Below are 21,992 nucleotides of genomic sequence, written 5' to 3' on the forward strand. Positions count from 1 at the left end.
CTTCCTTCTCTTCTCAAATACCAGCTGTTCATTTTAGGCAGTGCCAAGCCTGACAATATCACATATATTCTCCATGCTAGCATAAAATTACAGACTAATTACACAGAAAACCAGAGCCTTTGGAAAAAAGAGACTAAAGCTGTCATCAGAGATGCAGAAAAGAGAACCCCTTTAATGCTAATGAAAGGACGAAATTAAGTAGGAAAGGGGGTTAACCAGCCCTTGATTTCTGTGAGTAATTAAAAAAAAGTATTTTCGGATTTTAAAGATATAACCACAATATAACATCTTTTTAGCACTGTGGTTCTCTTGAAGAAAACCTGAACATCGTTTATCTTGTGGTACAGAAAGACTATAAACTGTCCAAAAGTGGATATCCATCTAGATTGGAGAGGCAAGCAAGAAGTACCTCAGGTTGTAAGCAGTTTTCTATTAAAACTTGGCATCCTCATTTACAGCATTACATTATTTTATCTAAACACAACTATGGAAAAAGGTCAAAGGGGTTTTTTTAATTCATGAAACAAATAAAAATACTCTATTTTGTATCTAAGTTAATAGTAATTTTGCCCAAAAAGCCCAAGATATTTTGTCAGCAAGAGTGAAAGCCTCCAGTATTATGATGATTTCGTGTACTTGTTCTAATATAATTTTCAGTTCAAACAGGGATTTGGAGAACACATTAAAACATTTGGTAGTCGTATATCCTCAGCCCTCTTTCGAAGCCAGCTTACCTTTTTCTCTAGTCACAACACATGTAGTTTCTCAGCAGTTCCTGCTGAGCTTCTGCAAAGGTTATATGGATTCAGGTTAAGATTTTCTGCCAAAACCCCTCTGACCACTTTCCAGTCTAATTCTGTCCTTAACTCACTTACCAGTGTGCTTATATGTGACTAAACCAGAGATGACATCAGCTTGGGAGAAACGATCCACAGCAATGCCAGATTTCCTCACTACCCCGTGGTAGGGCTGGCGAGCCAGCATAAACATCAGTTTCATGTCATCACTGTCTGCATCTGTGGCATAAATGTACTCTGAGGAGAGGACCACTTCTTTGCCTTCCAGGCAGTGGAGCACAGGAACAAGGCCTGTTCGCATAACAGGTGGCTCGTCATTCACAGGCAACACCTAATCAGAAAAATAATTTAAGATCTTTTATTCTTCATTTCAGTGGAAACCTGTTGTTTTAATACATTGCTTTCCAACCCAAACCAGCAGCATAGTGTCAGTGTCAGAGCGCATTGAGCTCTCTCTGTGAACAAAATGAAACCAGCTGAATTAGGGTCACTCTTAAAATTCAAAGATAAAAGTAAACCAAACTAGATAGTTACAGCTTGAGAAAGAAAACTCACATCCCATATTTAAGTAGAGAGAGAATAATTCCAGACAGAAGAGCCCAAGCTAGAGCAAGCACAAATGCCTTTCAGCTAGCACAAGCTAAGTATCCTCTCAAATTTGCCACATAAACCTGAAAGCTAGGGTTGAAATGAAAGCCTAGCAAGTCCATTATCTTCCATCTTCCAAGCAAATATGAAGACTTTCAGAAGTCAAGCTTTGCATTCTTCTACACAGGCAATTGCTCTCAGAAATATGCAACACACTGACCTTGACCTGCAGGATGAACTCTACAAAGTGGATGCCATCTGTGGCTGCAAAGAGGACATCATCAGTGAGAGTCTCAGAGCCATCATGCCGATACCTGTGGGGGGAAAAAAAAAAAAAAAAGAGCTACACAGATTTCACACAGACAAAGAAGCTGTGCTTCCTGGACATGCCAGACAATGTGGATCCCTCCCAGTACAAAAAGCCAATCCCTGTGCAAGGGTGTCCATCTAAGACTGCTGACTCTGCATCAGAGTGTCTTCAGAGGGCTTGTGGAGTCTCCTACAAGAAGAAAACCCCCAAGATAAACCAGACATCAGCTGGAAAAAAGGTTTCACTGAGGCTTTGTCATCTACGTTCTGGCTGCTTGTGAGGTGTCTACCAAACATGTTATGTCCTCGCTGTGGTAGGTGCCCTCTTTGACTAACAGATGGGAACAGAGTCAGGGAGCTCTAATTCTGCATGCATGTGGAAAGTTGAGTCTTGTTCTTGACACAAATATAGCAGCAAAATTTTAATCTCTAGGTTAATCAGTGTTAATACAAGTTTTCTTGTAAAGTAACCAAGTTTAATAAACACACAACTTCCTTGAAAAAAGCTGGCAACCATTGCCTTCTTCACAGGAACTGCATGGCTGAATGCAGAATTTGCCTCCTCGTCTGCATGGGGCAGTGCTTTATGGAGAAACCAATCTACATCAGACATGGTCGCTAGCTCTCGCTTCCTGGCCACACAACAGCTCAGTTTCCACAGTGACTGTTGTGGTCCTGAGGCTCAGCCAGCAACCTTGGCCTGGAGCAGCTCTGCCAGGGCCGTGCTATGGTGAGCATAGCTAGCTGTAGCTTCTGCACCTCACGCCACTTCACTGCAGGGCTTTCACTCATCTGACTGATAGACTCAGCCACTCTAAGAGGAGAAGACAGCCACTCTTCTAACCTGACTGCCAGGGTACGCAGGTCCCCACAGGAAAGCCTGTCACCTTCACTCATGGGAATGCCATCCAGCTCCACCGCCCCGTGCTGAGGCTGTCTCTTCAGGAGGAGGAGGAGATGCTCCTGTTTCGTGTCCACATCAGAGAGGAGAATGTGTCCCTCTGTGACAGGGCTTAGGCCACCCTCTTCCACTCTCAAATGGCTTGTAAAAACCTGCATGGAGGAGAAATGCTGAACTCTCTTTTCTACTGCATCTCCAAACACACACTGAACAGGGCAATTTCAATTTGCTTTGGTATGAGGACGTGTGACACCTTGAAAAACAAAATGCCAAAGGCTGTCCTCTTTTCTGCTACATTAAGAAAACCTAAGGAATTAGTAATAAGGCCCTAATACATGTAGCCCCATCCTGATCCCATTCACGAGGCTTCTGACCTTCATAGGCAATAGGCAACACAAAGAAGAGGGATGCGGTTTTGCTAACCATGGTGTGATATATGTATTTTTGTACAGCCACCACTCAGACGCTGAAGGTAGCCTTCAGCTCATTTAGCACAAAAAATGACCTTACAAACTCACCAGACTTCACCTTCCACTTCAGTCCCAATGCAGGCTACGTGCAAGACACTGAAACCCTGATCCCATGGAAGATTTATTTTTTATTTCAGTCAAATCAGGATATCTCTCGGCATTTCTGTTTCTACCCAAAGCCATTTCCAAGTCCTTCCCTCTTGCCTTCACTACCACCCTACCTCAGGGGCTTGATTGTCCACAGGAATAATTGTAATATTGAAGCAGATCCCATACAAAGTGCCACCATGCTGGTTGCTGACAGAAAAAACAAACTGGACTTGCTGAGGTTCAGGCCCGATGTCCTGCAGCGGCGGCATGTAGGCAACTTTCATATAGTTCACAGCATGCTGCAAAAAGAGAAGAGGGGTACATATAAGAAGAGATAATGGGAGTAGCCATAGTTCAGTACATTAGGAACATTTCTCATCCCCTGATGTCATCCAAACTGGCAAAATGAATTCCAGAAACTTTGCATGTACTCTTTAGCTACTGGCAATACCTTGACTAAATGCATCTTTAGCTACAAATCAGGTGAGTACAGGTTCAAATACTCAAACCTGTAGCAAAAAATCCAGACACGGTTTATAAGTGATAACAGAGGCAATGGCCTTACCTTCTTGATGGAGCCCTTTAAGAATGCTGGTCCCAGGGCCTTTTCTAACTGTGACTTTAAAATAAACAATTCATCAAAGCATAGCTTTTAATGTAACATCTCCCATGGCAGCTGAATTTGCCCTCACCAGTATGAATAAACTGCACAGGCTGCCTCCCCAGCTGAGGGCAGGCCGGCATAAAGGCTAAAATAATCACCAAAATCTTGCATCCAGACACCCATATTAGGCAGGTGATTAAGGTATTGTAGGCTCAGAGCTCTTATTATGGTACTGCAATGATCACCATTATGCAACTTTAACCATACAGCAGGCTATAAAACAGAGCGCTTTACTGATATTCACAAGACATTGGCCAAACTACAGAAGCATGAAAACTGAAAAACAAAATCCTGAAAAGGGCCTGTTCCAGCCTGTACCATATCTATTGGTGGAGACACTGAGAAGCAGCAAACTGTCAAGGCCTCATTTCCACATTTTGTGTGTTTTTTCGTTCCTCTTAACATCATGCTGGAGCCAAATTCAGCCTACCCTAAGCAACTGCAGCCCCTACTGATTTCAGAAGGAGAGCTGTATTTACGTATTGCAGAACTGGAATTTTGTTTTAAAAGTTGGACTTGAATTAGCAAAGTTTTGAGCTTCTTAAGCAGAGCTTGTGATAGTACTGCCCCTCATTTTTCACCTAAAATTGTTTAGAACTGGTTATGGTATCAAGTAACATAACAAACCTGAGTAAATGACTGCAGTGCAAGAGCAGCAGGATCCTTGACCAGCTTGGGGATGGTGTCCACCATAAACAGCTTCCCAGCATCTGCGTGGCTATAAAAAAATACGTATGCTGTACATGGTTAGCAATACCAAAGAGCAGGAACAACAACAGTCACATAGCTCAATCTTGCATTTCAGACTAACTTCCCACTCCCAACTGCATTGAAAGGAAAAACATTTTTCTTTCTTCTATCCTTGTTATTCATTTAAACATTATCACAGAAAACTGACCACAAGAAATACTTTTCAGGATGGTCATGAAAAATCATTGCATACCTTATAAGCAAGCTCTGTGTTTGCTACAAGTGTGTCTCTGCACACTGCAGATGCCATTTACACCACCTGCAAGTCTAGGCCATCACATTCTTGTTACTTACACACCTGCATTTATCGTTACATAGAAAAATAAGTTATTTCTGGGTTTTGTGCATCTTATTAACTTCTGAAATGAACCAGTTTCGAGCAAGCCAGCTTTCCAACAGCAGTAATCAGCAAACTGGATAACCATGTGGCTATTTGACTGAATAGGGGAATAGCCTTAACATCCTTCTCCCCCAGCTGTGCACTGATCATCTGTTGCTTGAGGTCAAAATTGGAAGTGTTGATCTTCAGCTTAAAGGATACAATGGCTGGATTTTAAACTTTTCTATTTAGCAAATTGTTGTCAATGCTGTCATGAATTTACCAAATGGTGAAACAGCATCAGTGACATATAAACTGCTGCTACACCCATTCATCCCATACCACTATTGCCCCCATAACCTGTTCTGCCTGCATTCTGCTCCACAGGTTCCTGGTCCAGGACCAGGAGTCCTTCACAGTGCCATGGTAATAACACCTATCCTAGAAAAAGCTGTAGCACCTCATCTTCTCAGGTTTGGGGAGGCCCAGGTCAGCCCCACTCTATCAGTTAGGAGAGATCCTGTGACTTGTGCTCAAGGGTGTACAGGATCCCACAGGCCAGTGTAAAATGCAAGTCCAACAAAAGGAAAGAAAAGATTTCAGGTGCTTTGCTCCTTTTTATTTCTTGCTAAACTATGCTCTTTTTTTTTATTACTCTGTGTATTATTCTGTTACTTTCAGCTCTAGCTCACCCTTAATGATCAATAGGAGTGCTGCACCCAGCTATTGTCACGTGCACTTTAAGCAAACAGAGGAAGAACCTGAGACAAAAGCATAGTACTGCCACTGAGGCTGCTCCCTTTACGTGGGTCATTGCCCTGTCCCACCTGAAAGGTAGGGAAAGTCACGCTTACCTGTGCGTGCAAGAGAAAAATGGGGAAGTAGTTATGGTGTATGTGAGTTCCCTGTCCTGCTCTTCCACATCTATGAAGTGGAGGTGTTTCTTAGTTAGGTGAGCAATCTCAGTCTCCTTAACAACCAGGTGACGGGTCACTCCTGGGGCTTCTCTGGGTAGTTGATCATCCACAGGGATAATGTGCACCATCATCACCTGAAATCAGGAAGACAACAAAATCAGCAACCATTCCTCTCAGTAAAAGAGTGTCCAAGCAGCTGTTTACAAACGTGCACACACAGAAGTGGATCACTGGAATATGAGATAGAGGATGTGGCTGTCATGCCATATCACAAACACACGAGTAAAGGAGATAGAATCATAGAATCATAGAATCATTTAGGTTGGAAAAGACCTTTAAGATCATCCAGTCCAACCATTAACCTACACTACCAAGTCCACACTAAACCAATATACCACAGTTAAATGCAAAGTCTATGAATCTTAGTGGTTTCCCTTTAAATTAAAAGAAAAGTTAAATTCAGTATGTTGGACTCCAAAGTCTATGAATCTTAGTGGTTTCCCTTTAAATTAAAAGAAAAGTTAAATTCAGTATGTTGGACTCCTGGGTGAAATAGTCTCTTCTCAGTTAACTTCAGGAGGGCTGTGTAGTTTGTTTCTACCATCTCTAAATCTCATTTTTTTTCAACATTTCATTTTACAGTGTAGGAAAAGTCTTTGCAATGGACTTGTCTCTCTGTGGCCAGACAGAGAGAGTTACCCCATAGAAAGAAAGAACAAGAGCTACCTCTGAAGAACACTATTTGTGGTCATAACCGTGGTGGGGGCAAACAGAAAAAAGATCTATACCAGTTTGATTTGCAAGTCTGTCAGAAGGTGTAAAATCATCAGCCATTTGAAAGAAAAATGCAGGACTCTGCCAAAGATGCTTCAGTTTCATACCTGTGGCTCTGAGAGATTGGGAGGGTCATGGCTATCACACAGCACAAACTCAAGGGAATCTTCAAATACTTCTCCTCCCAAATGATGATAATAAATTATTCCATTAAATAGATCCCTTTGAAGAAAACTGCTGATGGAATACCCTGTTGAATTGAAGAATATATCTTCTATTGAACAGCGCATGATTTTAGTAACTCATAAGAATTATCCATTAGCTGTGAAGTAACTGGTGAAGCATAACGTCCTCTTTCTCACCCTAACTAGGGCAAGCGTTTTGAAATGTTGTCTCATTGTCTTCCATGTTTCCTGAAGATCATCAACTTCTTTTCTATGTCACTTAAAAGAATTCAAAAAATGAAGCAACACAGTAAATGGGCCTAAAGCCCTGTTCAGAGGACAAAAGAAAATTTGCAGGACTAGCAGCCTCTGCAGTCTAGCACAGGAATTTCTGAGTTCAGTTAAATGGAAGGAGAGCTTTCTTCCTCTTTTAGCATCATTAGCATCATCTAATAGGTTTGAACTTGTCAGGGATCCTTGCAGATAAAGTAACTCCTGACTAGCCCAACTTTTCTGGAGGAGAAAATAGACTCAGAATGGAAGAATTATGGGATAAATTGTGTTCACAGGTATAGTTATCCTGGTGCAGAGACCAGCATTAATTGATGATGGGGATTTACAGAATAATGAAAGAAGTCCAAATTTGCCATGATTTGTCCTGAGCCAAAATAAGTTGTCTAATTGTAACATTTAATGTAGTTTAAAAAGGAAGGGACAAAGAAAAGTGTGCTATTGTGGATGTTTCATTACCTATCAAGTTTGGTCCTGGTTTCTTCATGATTTCTCCAGCATGTGGTGGCTTGGTAATATTGAAGAGTATGTAATCATCACTGGAATCCATGTCAGAAGCATGAAGCATGGAGCTCTGAATCAGGATCGTCTCTCCCTCATGAGCTTCAATGACCACATTGCTGATAAGAAATGGAGGGCTGTCATCTTTAGGAAGGATATTGATTGGAAACTTATGGCGAATACTGTGGGGGCCATCAAAAATCCTAAATACCACAAAGTCCTTAGTAGAATCACTGTCATCATGGTGGTAGTGAACAAATCCAGCCTGAATGTCAGAGACTGTGAACAGGAATCCTTTCCCTCCTGTCAAAACAGTGGAAGAAAATGCATCAAAAATGTGCAGTTCAGCCCAGAGGAGAATCCTTCCACCAATATGAATATTATTAGGGGAAAGAGAAGGAGAATGCATTTCTAAGTAGAAAAATCAAACGTAACTTCACCTACTGGAAACAAGTTTGTAGAAGTTGGAATAGTTAATAAGAATGCAGAATTTGCAACTGTGATAACAGAGAAAATCCTCCAAATGTCCATTGCACTAAAGATAACTGGAGATATGAAGGATTTTTAACTGCTACTGTTTCCACTTTAATTTCAACCTCTACTTTCTTATCAGAACATTTTATATATATTTTAAGCATCAAAGAGAATATGCTTTATAATTACAGCTCAGCATTTCATTGCAAGTAAAAAATAACATTTGTGGGTCTTGTTTTTTTCTGCATATTGAGGTTACTGTCTATAATAAGACAATTTTACACCTCTGCTTTTCTAGACATGTTATGCACATACACAAACATTCAGGCAGGTTAAAGGTTTTGAGAACTGCAAGCCGGTGCTGGAAGAGATGATCTCCCCAGGGCCTCCAAGGAAAATATTTTTGTGCCCTCCATGCTGTGTAACATCTGTAGAGACACCCACGCACTCCCTTTGCTCCTTCCTTGAAGAGAATTATGGGCAAACTTTAGGATGGAGAAATAACTGCCTCACCACCAAACAAAAACCTGTTAGAAGTGACAGAAGGCAGGGAGCAACACCATACATAACTCTTTCTTTCAGGGCTTTCCTTTAGCTCCAGGACTGGCATTACCAAACCCAACAACAGAGCATTCAAAACATTGGGTTGATTCAGTGTTCCCTGCAGTTAATGGGAATCCCTCCACTGACTCAGTGGGCAGTGGCTCAGACCATTGCCAGCAGCATCGAAGTTACACTGCAGCTGGAGGGCTAAATGTGAGCTTTCCTTTAAAGTTTGAGCATCAGCTTGTGCTTGCTAGACAAAAAAGGCAGTTGTCAAAAATTGCGGTGATGGCTTCCTTTGCATATGCCTATGCAGACACATAAAAGAGAATAAGGCGCTGTCACTGGAGAAGAAATATCCACCCCTGGCTGGCCCACAGGAGGCTGAGAAAACCATGGGGGCTGCATGCAAGGATGGGACTGCCACAACGACATAACACCGTCGTTGGGGCTGAGCCTATCTAATGCTGCTGACAACACAGAGTGCCTCTTTGTAGCATCGCAGGAGGATGATCATGCCCACACTGAGCTCCTTGGCAGTAGTTTCCTGAGATGAAACATACTTCCGAATAGTTTCTGTTTCCTCTAAATTCCAAATACCACTTTCCCCTTTTCTTTAAATACTTGCTTTATGTCTCTAGGCTATGCATTTTACATGAATACATTTAACTATCAAAAAATCCAGCATTGATAGTGGCAGCATCTTTCCACCCTGCCAACAGCAGAGTGACTGTTGTTTACCTAACCATTTTCCCAAAGAAAGCAGCACTGTGCTGACTCAGGAGATTGCAAAGCAAAATTGGTAATATTGACCATGCAGAAGGTTAATGACTTAGAAGTCTAATTTAATTGCCACTTTTTGAAATAAACCTTAAAGCTGACAGTAAATAACAACCATATCCAAATGTTGTCTGTATTTGCCAACAGATCAAAACCACTCAGCATCCCTTAGCATCTTCAAGCAAAAATGTAAGTGAAAATACAGTGACTGCATTTCACCTAGGTCATGCCTGCTCAATGAAAGCATAACTGATTTCTTTACAATTTCAGCTTTGGGATGTAAAAGTACATTAAGAAAGAAAAAGTTTAAATACTGAATTTTTTCAATACTCTTGTTCTAATCCCCGTGTCTAGCATGGTTGTAGCAGGGGAAGCCGGTCAGCAGAGGGAGCAGAGCTCTCTGGCAAGCCTGCTTCGCTTCCCTTGGCGTGGGTCTTGCTCTTCGCTCTGGAGGGCAAACCTGCAGAAGATGCATTCTCATGCCGCGGGGTTTCTTGTTTCCTTTGAGCGACAGAAAGCAATGTACGGCTATGCTGGCGTTTCTCTGTTTTTGCAGCAGCAGCAGCAGCGTCGCAGCACTGTCTCTTGGGGAGTTACCCATCCTTATTTAGCCTTGGTGAGACAGGGTAGCATCAGGCCTGCTGCACGCCGTTATGAGCTGCATTAGCTCCCTTGGGCTGAATTCACCTCCAGTGAAGAAACTAAGAACCAATTTTATTTTCAAATGAATGTGGTGGGTAGGCAAAATGCCAGACTTACAAGTATCTCCCATTTAAGGATGTGGACAGCATAAATACACTATTTGCAAAATTGTCCAAGCTATGCAACTGGCTTTCTTTATGTGCTTGTGATTTTTTTTAAATTTCTTGCTGTGCATCCAGGTATTTCCTTCCACACCTTCATTCCCTTGTAAATCCGTCTCTTATGCTGGCAGCCCTCAGCAGGGAGTGACATATGACAGACTCTATCAACATCTTATTGACTGTCACATTTTTGTAGCCAGTTGTCACTAGAGAACATGTTTCCAGGCCCTCAAGTTGAAATTATTTACCTCTCACTGTGAGCCGCCCATGCTGTAAGCCATCAACTGTGACCAAGCGAACATTTTGGATGTCATCATTGTCTACAATTTGGAAGTGTTGCCATGTTATTGGTCGGGATTGCCCTTCCAGGAGGTTGAGGCCTGCAAAGAGTGGAGAGTTATTTCACCAAAGTGTCTGCGACATTCAAGGCTGTCAGCATCTAACCTTTCTAAAGGTTTTTGCAGTCAGGAAAAAAAAAGCATGTTTAATTCCAACTACATACGGACCTGTGACAGACATTTCAAGGCCAGCTTCAAAGCTTGATATCACCTTTTATTCTGACATACTTGCCTTAGTCAGCTGTCTTTAAGGAATTCTGTTCAGAGAAATAACACATTCTGGTTCCCAATGATCTGATAGACTAGCAGTTTCTCGACATTTGCACAAACTGGGGTATTGCATTTGCAATCTCACGTCGTCTGTAACCAGGCACTCAGCTTACTTAGAGAGTCTACATTTCAAAATATATGTTGATTTTCATGATGGAGGACAGTATCTCTTCTTTTTACTCAGTCATTTCAGTGGGGCTTCTCTGGGAGACACGAGGCCCCTCTTTCTCAGCTCCTTCCCTTTTCTGCTGTGAGGAGACTGGTCTTTCTCTGGTGTTAACTTCAAGACTTGTTTAATCTTATACCTTTGCCTTTTGATGATTAAATATCAATGTACATTTCACTCTAGATGGAAGAGCCTGTCCCCTCTCCAGTGCAGGCATTATAAATCTGTTTGAATTAGTTTTAACCCTGTAAGGTTTCCAGGCTTCAAATGGCTGGTGGTGTATCATGCCCTCTTTTTCTAGTTGTTCATTTTTGCAGACTTTCACGTTAAACAATACAAACAAGCCTTGGTCTTTATCACACACCACCCTGCTACTACTGTTCCATCACGTATTTGTCTTTACTATTTTTACTCTTTTATGTCCAGTTCGTTCTTGAAGAAAATGCTATATACAGAAATCCTGATTTTCCTGTAACTCCATTTTTCTTTATTTTTTATTCCAGTTAAAACTTAAGACTTTTTCAAGTTGTCATAACATGTTCCCCCCAAAATGGATAAAGGGAAAAAACATATTTACACTCCCTCAGTTTAATGATCCTTAAACTTCAGGTGTAAATCTGAATTTTAGAGCTTTGTCAAATGTTTGTGTCAAAGTGTTATAAATTCTGTAGCAAAATAAACTGAGGAAAAGAGATCTCACCTGTATTCCATGAAACCCGAGGAGCGTTTGTATCTGTTGTTCTGATAGAAAGATGCACAGTGATTGGTAAACTCCTTTCAAAGTAGAAGTCATGAACCTCAAATTCTACCTGTTGTGGAAACAGACAAACTATTTATTGAAAAAAAAAGAGCCTGAAAACCAGCTGTACCTCAAAACACATACTGTGTGTTCTTACCTGAGAGATCTTAAAGTCTTCTGATAATATGCTGACAAATGAAACTTGATTTAGCTGCTAAAAAGAGCCTTTGAGGTTCTGCACTAAATTAAGTATTTGCCTTCTGTGGTCTTCTCCATGAATACTGGGAAAGTTAGCTTGCAATGTGTGTAAAGTAATGGGGAAGATAAGCATTTTCACTGTTGTTTGGGGTACAACTGAGTGATTAACATAGAGCTTTTTTAATAGTAATAATAAGAGGGGAAGAGGCATTTCCCACTCTTAACATATGTAGGACCAAAAAAATTAAGAAAGAGAAGATATGGACTGGCACAGAAAAAAAAAAAAAATTAAATGTCAAACTCTTGAACTCTGAAACTCTTGAATTGTCAAATTCTTGAACCTGTGATCAAACAATGCTGGAAGCAGAACAGAGACAAGGAGCACTTAAGGAGCAAGCAGTTTGGTAGGATGACTGATCCTCATACCAACAAAACAGAAAGAAAGGGGGTTCCTGTGACAGCCAAGGTTGAAGAAAGACAAGCCTTGTCAGCATCAGGTGCCAAAGTTACTGTTACTGTTCCTCTGCTTTCCAGTTCACCATTTCCCCAGCTTACCTTGCTCTGATTCTCTCTCTTCAGTTTCATTACTTTAGTACCAACCATTTTGTCTTGTTTGCATTATTACTTAACTATCTTATCAAATAGTTATTTTATAATTATCAGCATATTTATATACTCCTTTACCCCATTTCTCTTCCTCTTACATCTCCTTTTTAAGACTATTGCTTATTTCTCAGAATGCTGGCACACTCTGAATTACACAAAATATCTAGCAGTACTGGTTACTGAAAAACTGAAGTAACACTATACCCAAAATAAGAGACATTCACCGTCAGCACTCTGTGGCAGATCTGGAGGGAGAAACATCGCTAGCAGCCAACATGGAAAAGGTGGAAGTGGTGCTCTGTTCGCTCCCATTAAACACAAACATATTCCTGCAGTCTTGGTCTCATAGATCAATGCTTTTTATTTACTCACTTATTCCACACCCTGAAGATACCAGCCTGCTCTCATCATTTGCATCATGTTCTCTGTGTTAGTGACATGCTTTCACTCCTCCCAGCAGGAACTGTTGGGAGTCCCTTTTTGTTATCCCTATACCACCATTGCCACAGTAGGTAGAGTGCAAGATCAAATGGCAATCCTGACATTTAGCTGGTCCATCTTTCATGGTTTTAAGTCAGTCACCTGTCCGCAGGTCACAGAGATCAGTACTGTCACATAGAGATAAAAGCTATTTGGAAAAGGCACCACTGATCCTTCCAAAGGCTCTTGGTTAGATCTACAGGTAGAGTTATTCCCCTATTCCCTTCATAAAAAAATAATTTAAAAAAAAACCCCAAACAACAACAACAAAAAAAAAAACCAAAATTCTGTTTAGACATTCTCAGTCAGATGGGATAAAAATCTTTCAGTGCAAAAAAATTCTTAAGTAGTGAGCAAAAAATACGTGATTTGTGTTAGACAGTTAAGCTGATGAGTCATAGGAGAAAGTGGTAAAAGATTTTACCTCTGTTCCTGCATTGCATATGGTTAGAGAAACTTTTTTTTTTTTGAAAGATATCCATTACAAATGAATACATTTATTTACAGCTTACTGAATCTTAAGGAGGTGAAAAACAGCAAATGCTCATACATTATATTGTTACCTCATAATTCCTCCTTTCTGTGTGGCTGTTATTTGGAGGCTGATAAGCAATGAGCATGTCACTAAGATCTTTCCAGGTGAAGGAGCCAACAGCTTTTGTATGGTCAGATAGATGAGTGATGAAGCCCTGTGGAGGTGGCTTGGTAATGTTGAATACAAGCAGGGACTTTGGAGTTTCGTCGTCTCCAGCATCAATGGCTGTGGTTGTTACGGGGGTTAAAATAAACTGATCTACTTCCACAATGAACTTTGCCACTGGGGCAGCTTTGGGTATTTGATTGGGAACAGCACCTTTAATCTGAACAGGGAGCCATGCATACTCAGTCTACAACAGGAAAAAATGAGACAACTGAAAGGACGAAGTGAAGCAAACAAAGCAAATTCAATTTCTATTACCTTCATATAACTAATTGGGGTACATGTTAAAGCAATAATTATTATGAGAAGAAAAATTGAGACATTTTAATGAGCAAACGCCTAAAGTAAATATTTAGAAATCATGAAAAGGTCTTCCAGGTTCACTATTTGTGTCCTTAATTTTGGGTGAAACAACTTGCTTAATTTGATGTGAGTTTAATGAATATCTTTACCTGACAGAAACATGCATGAGCCATTAATTATTATTAACTGAATATGTTCACACAGCTCTTAATTCATTAATTACTATATATGTTGAAGTCAGTGCAGCTCATGCTCTATAAAAAAGGTGGAGTTATGCCAGAATTAATTTTGCTTTTAGGCTAAACTACTTATGCTGCCAGTAAACAACCAGAGGTGTTTTTCTGTAGCCGTAATGGTCTAAGCATAGAGGCAGGGAGACAATGCTTTTCATTTGCCCAGCTGGCAACATTGTAAGAACTTGAACAAACTTTCAGGATTGCTACCTCTCTTCAAATGTGAAAAGGAGCAATGAATTTAATTTTTTTGAAAACCAGGAAAACAATCAGACATTGTAAGGTTGTGTAAAAATCTACCTTGTGCAGAGTTTTGCTTCTGCTGTCTGTGAGATCCAACCTCACAGGAATATAATCGGTGTCAGGTGAGGGAGGGTCAAGGTGCTGATATCGAATCCCCATCCTCAGAAATTCTTCACAGCTCATTTTTGTGTTGTGAATGACCCCCAGCCCCAGCATGCAGCTCCCATTTCTGCACTGCTGGCCCAGGCTGTGCTCTGTAACCCAACAGAAGCAACAGTGAAACAGTTACTGGAGCAGAAACCAACATGGGAAGCCTGTCCGTATAGCTAAACTAACCCTGATAAAAAGCCAGTGTGATGAGAATTAGGACTCCTTTCCTGACTTAACTTTTTCTACAGGGTTTTGTTTTCAACTGACATCTTCCAACTCCAACCTCCCTTGGTCTCTTGGGTAGGTGCTGCCTCCAATAACTCCCTGGGCTGTTTCTACTGACTCCTGGTACTCCCAAAGCCATCACATTGGTCCACGTGTCTAGGAGCCAAAAAAAGATTCCAGTCGGCAGATTACTGACCCAGATCTGTGATCTGCATTGTGTCCTACACAAACTTCATGTCCCTTTCAGTTTCCATGATAGCTCAAGCTGTTCATTAAACTTCACATGACCCACCCTTACCCAGCACATCTAAAGCAACCCACTGCGGCAGACTTAATCTGCTGGGTGTCTTTGAACCTGCTAATGCAAACAACTAAAGCACATCGTACTAGGGCCAGGGAAGAAGCTCTGTGGCTGATCCCCACGAAGCTGTTCTTGCTGCACTTCCCCCGTGATGAGCTGGCCATAAGCAGGCAGGTGGGTTTCTGAAGAGACTATGGAAATGGTGCAATCCAGATTTATCTTCCTGTCATAGTCAAAAGTGAGGACGTTCTTGTCAATCACCCTGGACAGCCCATAGTACTCAGGGACTTCCAGGGCACGGGAGCGCATTTTGATGATGTTACAGTCTGGCTCAAGTAACTGCACGTGGAGGGTGAATGTTTCTACAAATGTTTCAGTTTCTGTAAACCTGCAGGTGATAGAAGGAAATTAATTATGTGTCATCCCATCTTCTGTCGCTCTGTGAGTTTGGCATTGGCCTCACCTTCTAAATTTAATTACTTGAACCCTTTTCTCTCGTGTGCCCTCAAACCCCACATCACCAGAGACCAGTGAGGTACCAGACACTGCTGCCCACCTCCTCATACTTGTAAAAAGGGTGTTTGTGTGAAGGAAGAGGTTACTTGCTGTGTATATGCAAGGGTCTGTGTCCCTATCAGCAGGACAGCACATAACATAAAATGCTCTGAAAGTACTGTTGTCACTTTCAATAATAAAAAGAAAAATCACTGGATTTCTGTAATAAACAAGCAATACATAATATGTATTAATACTAGCAAACACATTATTTGAGTGTATCTGAAATACATTGTAACAAATGTTTCTGTAAACAGATGGTCACTTGTTGACTAATGATGTTGCTATTGGATCTTAGTTACAATATGCACAGCAGAACGTGCTTTTACCATGAGAAATGGACAGCTTGCTCTTCCTGAGGGCAGCTGTTCTCCTGGTAACAACGAAGTGTGATCTTCCGCTGCTGCTTACCTGTACAGCCTAAGCATGACTGTGTCTTCATCTAAAATCGGACAGCCGTTGTGGGTGTATTTGACTTCATTAGGAAGGAAGTGACAGTCAAAAACCTATGAAGGAGAAAGAACAGATAATTACAACACTGTCAAGGATGTTAACGTCACAGCTTCTGTTCCACTTCTCTCTGACTGTCAGGAATGCATGAGACTAAGGAAATTTTCAATCTGTAGTTTATTTCTATGAATAGGTATTCACCCGTTCTGTGGTCTCCCAGTGAGAGCCAGAGTAACCCCTTTATGTGGGGCTGCTGGCACTCTGCAAGGGAATGAGCATACAAATGTGATTGTTTCAGGCTGCCACGTCCCTCTTGCAGTGCAACAAATAGTTTGAGCACACACTTCTGTCGACTTATGGATGCAGCTGTATTCAGTGGGACAACCGCAGTGGATCTGAAAAGCCAGCAGTTCCTGCAGTATAATCTTAGATTTATTAGCTTTTAAAGTTGCTTGTGGCGGTAGCTTGATTATACAGTAAATCCTGCTTTACAGCCGCTACCATTGGACTACAAAAGTATGAACCTGTGAAACTCGTCTGTTGGAAACTTTGCTAGCTCAGATTTGTTACATGTGTTTGGAACATTGACTTTGTACCAGTAGCCTTTTACTAGATCAGATGTCATCTCTGTGCAATACCAACACCCATCCCCAATGTCAGTGTAATCCCACAGCATAAAAGCAAGCAGAATTTCCTTATGACAACAGGGAGCCCCTACATAGCCCATGTGTAGGTGGAGGATACTCATGTTTCTTATTTACGGAGAGATAGGGCATAGTCTTGTCAGCAAGAAGGCAAAAGCTAATCATTGCATTTCCTGAGTGTCTCACTATGAAACTAAATGTGGTTTTGATTCAGTTTTTATGGGCACTATTCACACATGATCAGTTCTTCTATGGACTAGAGTAAAATCTGTTCAGCATTCACTAATAGACCTGATGAGGCCATAACTAATAAGGATTAACATACATATGCAGCTGATTGACCAACCACATCTTTTTGCACATCTTACAACCAGTCATTTCTTAAAACACACCAAAAGAATTATGAAAATGAAGTGGCTTGCCTGAATTACCTACATCCCACTTTGGAGGATGGTGAAATGGATGGGGGATTTTAGTGAGGTTCTGAAATGCTGACTGGAAGTGCAATGTATAGAGAAAGTCTTTGGATGCTCAGACTTTCAGTGTAAAAAATAAAGTAATACTTTAATTCCTAAATTAGTTATTAATCCATAGTTAACTGCAGTGCATCATGACCATTTCATGGATTTACATTAAAGGATATAATAACTAGTGACCTTTGTTTCTTTCTAGCCATTACACAGAATTAGAACTTGCATCTTTCTATAATGGAAAAAAAAATTAGAGTTTATCAGCTTTCATTATTACTGGTCATGTCCACTTCCACTGAAGTTATTCTCAGACGCTCAAGCTATGTGGTAATTGTTCTATATTCCTATTGATTTTAAAATATATTGCCTGCTTTTAACATTCATCAAGAAGCACATTGTACAAAATCTTTTTTTTTTTTTTAAATAATGAGTTAGCTGACTACCAGATACATATACACGGATTTACCACTCTTCCTATTGGCTAAAAGAATCTTGGAATAATCCCTAATATATGGTGTTATGGAAAGTATGATTGATTTTATTTGTTGGGACTGCTTAGAAAGGAAGAACAGTTTGTGAAAAACAAAATTGCTCTCATATAATGAAGGTTTTGACTATGTTGTGGCTGTTCTGTTGTGTATTGTTTTCAAATGTCACAGAAATATGTGTTTTGTTTTTTCAGTACTTAGCAAACAACAAATATGTCTTTTTTTTACTTAATGTCTTTTCTTTCTTATTATAAGCTAACATAAAGGAAGGTGATTAATTAATTAGATAGTCCTAAGTGATATCCTACAAAAAAGAAAAAAAAAATTGAGAGAAGTAGTTAGGTGGTGTGTAACCTTAAGTACATTATATACAAAAGCCACTCATATTACAGCTTCCAGTATTTTAATGTTGTACACTGAAGATGAGATTCTTCACAGATGTACATCAATGTAGAGCCCTCAAAGTCAGTAGGGTTTTTGGTAACATGTAGGTCTCATTTGCACCTGACAATGAGGTACTGCTCAGATGATGCATCCCTGTTCATATCAGAGGGGATTGCCTACAGCAGAGGAGATGGTTTATCATATCAAAGAATTAATTTCTTTCTTTCTAAGACCTCATTAGTTCCATCTCTTAATTGATAACAAGGGGATGGAAAATGAACGACCTTTCCACAAAGGTCTGGTACCACTGACTGACAGTCATTTTATGTATGTACAAGACACAATCTGCTTTGCAAAAAGAAACATCTGTTTTATGTTTCCTAATATGCTTTCCTTTTATATGAACAGGCAACTCTAATTGTCTATAAATTCGCTCGGTAAGACAAAGGAGATCTAAATCTTTTCCTAATTACTGTCGAGCTTTGTTTTTTTCTACTTCAACTGCTTTTCAATTACAATTTATAATTAAATTGTTATACATTCCTAGGACATTACTCACTTTAATGGCAGTAAAACAGATCAGACCAGAGGCATTTTCTGGCTGCAGAATTTCCTGGTAGAAAGAGGCACTCGGAGGGCTGGACTCTGGCACCTTTTTTTTCAGGAACAGTGGAAGCTCAGGCAGCACTTTTCAGTGTCTGGCTCATAATTTTGATTCATTTAAAACAGAAGCCCTCAACTTACAAATGCCATCTCATTCTTTCCCAGCAAGGAAATATGACTTGAGATAACCAGACTGCCTACTCACTGGCGTTCTCCCTGGGGGACCCTGCATGGTGGTGTGTCTCTGGCACTCCCACATCCCCACAGCTGCGGAGAGGAGGAGAAGGCACCTTTCCTAACAGGATGGCACTCAGGCCAGGAGCCATCCAGGGGAGGTATCCCAAGCACCATCAGCAGCCACAGTCCCTCTCCAGCCTGGTACCCCAGGGCCACCTGCCCAGCAGAGCTCACCCCTCCAGATGAGGTGTGCCTGCAGCCTCCAAGACCCACACTCGGCTGCCTGGGCTCACATCAGGGCCATGAAAGGACGGGCGCTTAATAGAGGTGGGGTTGGGAGTGGGAAAATGCAAGGACCCTAGATATTTTGGAGAATAAGGTATGGTGAGTACACATCTCCTCGGGTCTGTGGAAAACTACCTCTGACCCTGTGCTTGAAGCATGTCAGGTGACACAGGACAAAGTGGCTTTTTCAAAATACCTGGGTCCAGCTGCAGAAACTCAGCCAGCCAGCTTGCCTACAGAAAAGGTTTGCCCACAGTAGGACATATAAGTCTCTCTTTTTCTCCTCATGGGCCAAACTAGACTGGGGAAGTAGGGAGGGGGGAACTATGGAGAACAAGCCCTGGGGAAGTCTCAGCAGAGGCACTGCACATCTTGGGGCCAGTCTCAACAGAAGATCACTCACTGCCCTGTTTATTGCCTCCTGTTTTCCCTGGTGTGTTTCTGCTCCTTCCAGGTGTTGGTTCAGCTGAAGGACTTGTCAGTAGTCCACAAAAATAACGATGATGACCAAGCCAGAAGCTTTGAAAAATCTGCTGGGACTGGTGCTCCTGCCTCCACCTTCACAGAGACCACCAGAAAGCTCAAAGAGGATGTTAAAAAAATATACATATACAAACACTTAGAAGTGTATGCTGCATGGTACAATTAACAAAACTTTTGGAAAATAGACGAAAACTGTGATTATGGTTCATTTTAAAACCATTGATCTTCTATCTCTACTGTTACATCTTCATGTCAATTACTTCCAGCTCCTTTTGGCTATGACTCAGGTGGGGAGATTTGTGAGGCAAATGAGTAGCACAACGGTGATATGTGAAATATAGTTCATTATTCCTACAAGCTTGAAATTTTAACAGAAAACATTTTTTTTATGTATTTGCCATCTGCTAGCAATTTAGCTATTGCAGAGCAGAGCAAACAACGGTGTACACAATGTGCTTATTGTATGTGATGGTTTTTTTCTTAATTGCTCACTAAGTAGTGGCTGCGTGACTAAAATGCAAAATGCTCTAGTGGGCTATGCATTACCCGAGGGGCACTGGTTACTCTCATGGTAGAAGAACAAGCAGCTGAGAGATGGGAGGATATGTCCTAATGAAAATGTCTGAAATATCCATTCTCCGCTTGTGAAAGGAGACTGGCAGAACTCCCTTTAATGCACACTGAGCTCAGCTTTTGGATTTCAGGGGTGCAGTTCTTTATCAGCTGGCCACTTTTAGCAAAAGACTGAATCTCAGAGGCCATTCAGTTTCATGCATCTTAGTCACAACCCAAAAAAAAAAAAAAAAAGCAATGAAGCAGCTCTTCCTAGTTTCTCCCACACCTGCACACACGTGGACACTCAGAACAGCACAACGGACCCCAAATACCTGCGGAGTTAGTTTCCCAACCCGCTGTGTTATTGGCTCATTAGTCACAACTTCTACTTTGCAGATATCCTTCTCTCTGGGGATGGAAAATTTGAGGTCATCTTCTGACAGGAAGACAGATTGTCCCTTCATCACTTTCACCCCAAGGTTGACACTAATAAAGGAGGAGCATACAACTCTTAGTATAACAGGCAGCAGTAGGAACAACCAGCTTTTCTCAAAGGGCTTCATATTATAAGGGGATGCCAGCTCCTTTCCACCAGTGAAAATGTTCTTAACAAAAGAAGTCTTCTCTTCCTCCGCCAGAAGATTTTCACCATACAATGAAGGACCAAAATACTAGTTGCAGGTAAAAATGTACCACGTTTTCTATTCAGATGCACCCCTTGGCTGAAATTTGGACAGGGGCCTTTCAAAATATCCTTGGGTTTTTATAAAATTCATTGGTTGAGCCTGACAAAATGATGAATGTGTTCACAGAGTACTTTTAAGGTTTGTTAATCCTGAAAAAAAAAAAGAAAGAAAATTGATATAAGGCATTGAGCAACTATTGGGGAAAAAATAACCACACAAAAAACTTCCACCATTTCTTACAATCACAGTTCATTTCAAGCAGCAACTTAACTTCACCTTTGAATACTATTAAATGCACACAGAGTCAGAAAACTAACTACGTACCAATGAGACTTCTCCCTCAATGGATCAGCTCTCAATATGAATTCGAGGCACCTTTGATCCTCATACAAACACTTGCTGTGTAGGATCCTTTGTTACTGGCCTTTTTTACTGCTGGACTGAGTAGATATTAAAAGTGTATGAGCATCCAAGTAATTTTAAAGTGCCAGAGTAGGCATTCGTCCAGATTAAACATACCTGAAAGTGAGATAAAGTGAGAGTGGCCTTTTGTTAAATCTTTTTTTGTTTTGCCATTGAATGTGGGGGGAAGAATTCAAACTTTAGTTGAAAACACCTTGCCAGTGCCTCTCTACTCTTCCTGCTATAGTGAGTAACTATGCCAGGATGTCAACATAGAAACATATGATACAGCACAACAAAGCTTAATTTTTTTTCTTTTTCACAAAAAAAAAAAAAAAGTAATCATTCTGAGGCAAATTCAGTGGAAATAAGAAACAAAAGATAATATGGGAAAAAAAAAAAAGATTACCCAAGATCCTCATGCCCCCAGTTACAGTGAATCTTTGTTTTTCATGCTTATAAACTCATAAGAAAAGCATAGCTCTTCTGGTATTGAACAAGCACTACTGAAATCCTTATAAGACCCTAATTTCTACAACCCTCCAAAGTAACTGTATCTATGGCCCAAAGAATAGGCAATGGTACTGATTTAATTACATTTGTTAAGAACACAAGAATTTCAAGCTGGTAAAGCATCAACATTCCTTCAGTTTCTTGTAAATTTTTAGTGGCCTGACTACTTATTTGCACAGACTAATTTAACCAAAACCCTACCACCAACAA

At 40.8% G+C, this 21,992-nt stretch overlaps 1 protein-coding gene across 2 annotated transcripts in view; it reads right to left on the minus strand.

Annotated features, from left to right (window-relative positions):
- The window catches only part of FREM1 (FRAS1 related extracellular matrix 1), a 60,224-nt gene extending 39,480 nt beyond the window's left edge, over positions 1 to 20,744 (minus strand). For both annotated transcript variants that reach the window (XM_075726565.1, XM_075726564.1), the window contains exons 1-15: positions 20,514 to 20,744; positions 16,054 to 16,148; positions 15,174 to 15,475; positions 14,469 to 14,665; positions 13,496 to 13,819; positions 11,610 to 11,718; positions 10,384 to 10,515; positions 7,494 to 7,838; positions 6,687 to 6,829; positions 5,743 to 5,939; positions 4,447 to 4,537; positions 3,287 to 3,454; positions 2,539 to 2,747; positions 1,606 to 1,699; positions 876 to 1,128 (exon numbers count right to left, since the gene is read on the minus strand). In XM_075726565.1, coding sequence (XP_075582680.1) covers positions 876 to 1,128; positions 1,606 to 1,699; positions 2,539 to 2,747; positions 3,287 to 3,454; positions 4,447 to 4,537; positions 5,743 to 5,939; positions 6,687 to 6,829; positions 7,494 to 7,838; positions 10,384 to 10,515; positions 11,610 to 11,718; positions 13,496 to 13,819; positions 14,469 to 14,665; positions 15,174 to 15,475; positions 16,054 to 16,148; positions 20,514 to 20,744 — 2,890 coding nt within the window. The remainder of the gene's footprint in view (positions 1 to 875; positions 1,129 to 1,605; positions 1,700 to 2,538; positions 2,748 to 3,286; positions 3,455 to 4,446; positions 4,538 to 5,742; positions 5,940 to 6,686; positions 6,830 to 7,493; positions 7,839 to 10,383; positions 10,516 to 11,609; positions 11,719 to 13,495; positions 13,820 to 14,468; positions 14,666 to 15,173; positions 15,476 to 16,053; positions 16,149 to 20,513) is intronic.
- Positions 20,745 to 21,992: the final 1,248 nt, after the last annotated feature.

The sequence above is a fragment of the Pelecanus crispus genome, chromosome Z (genome assembly GCF_030463565.1).
Source record: "Pelecanus crispus isolate bPelCri1 chromosome Z, bPelCri1.pri, whole genome shotgun sequence".
Classification (NCBI taxonomy): domain Eukaryota; kingdom Metazoa; phylum Chordata; class Aves; order Pelecaniformes; family Pelecanidae; genus Pelecanus; species Pelecanus crispus.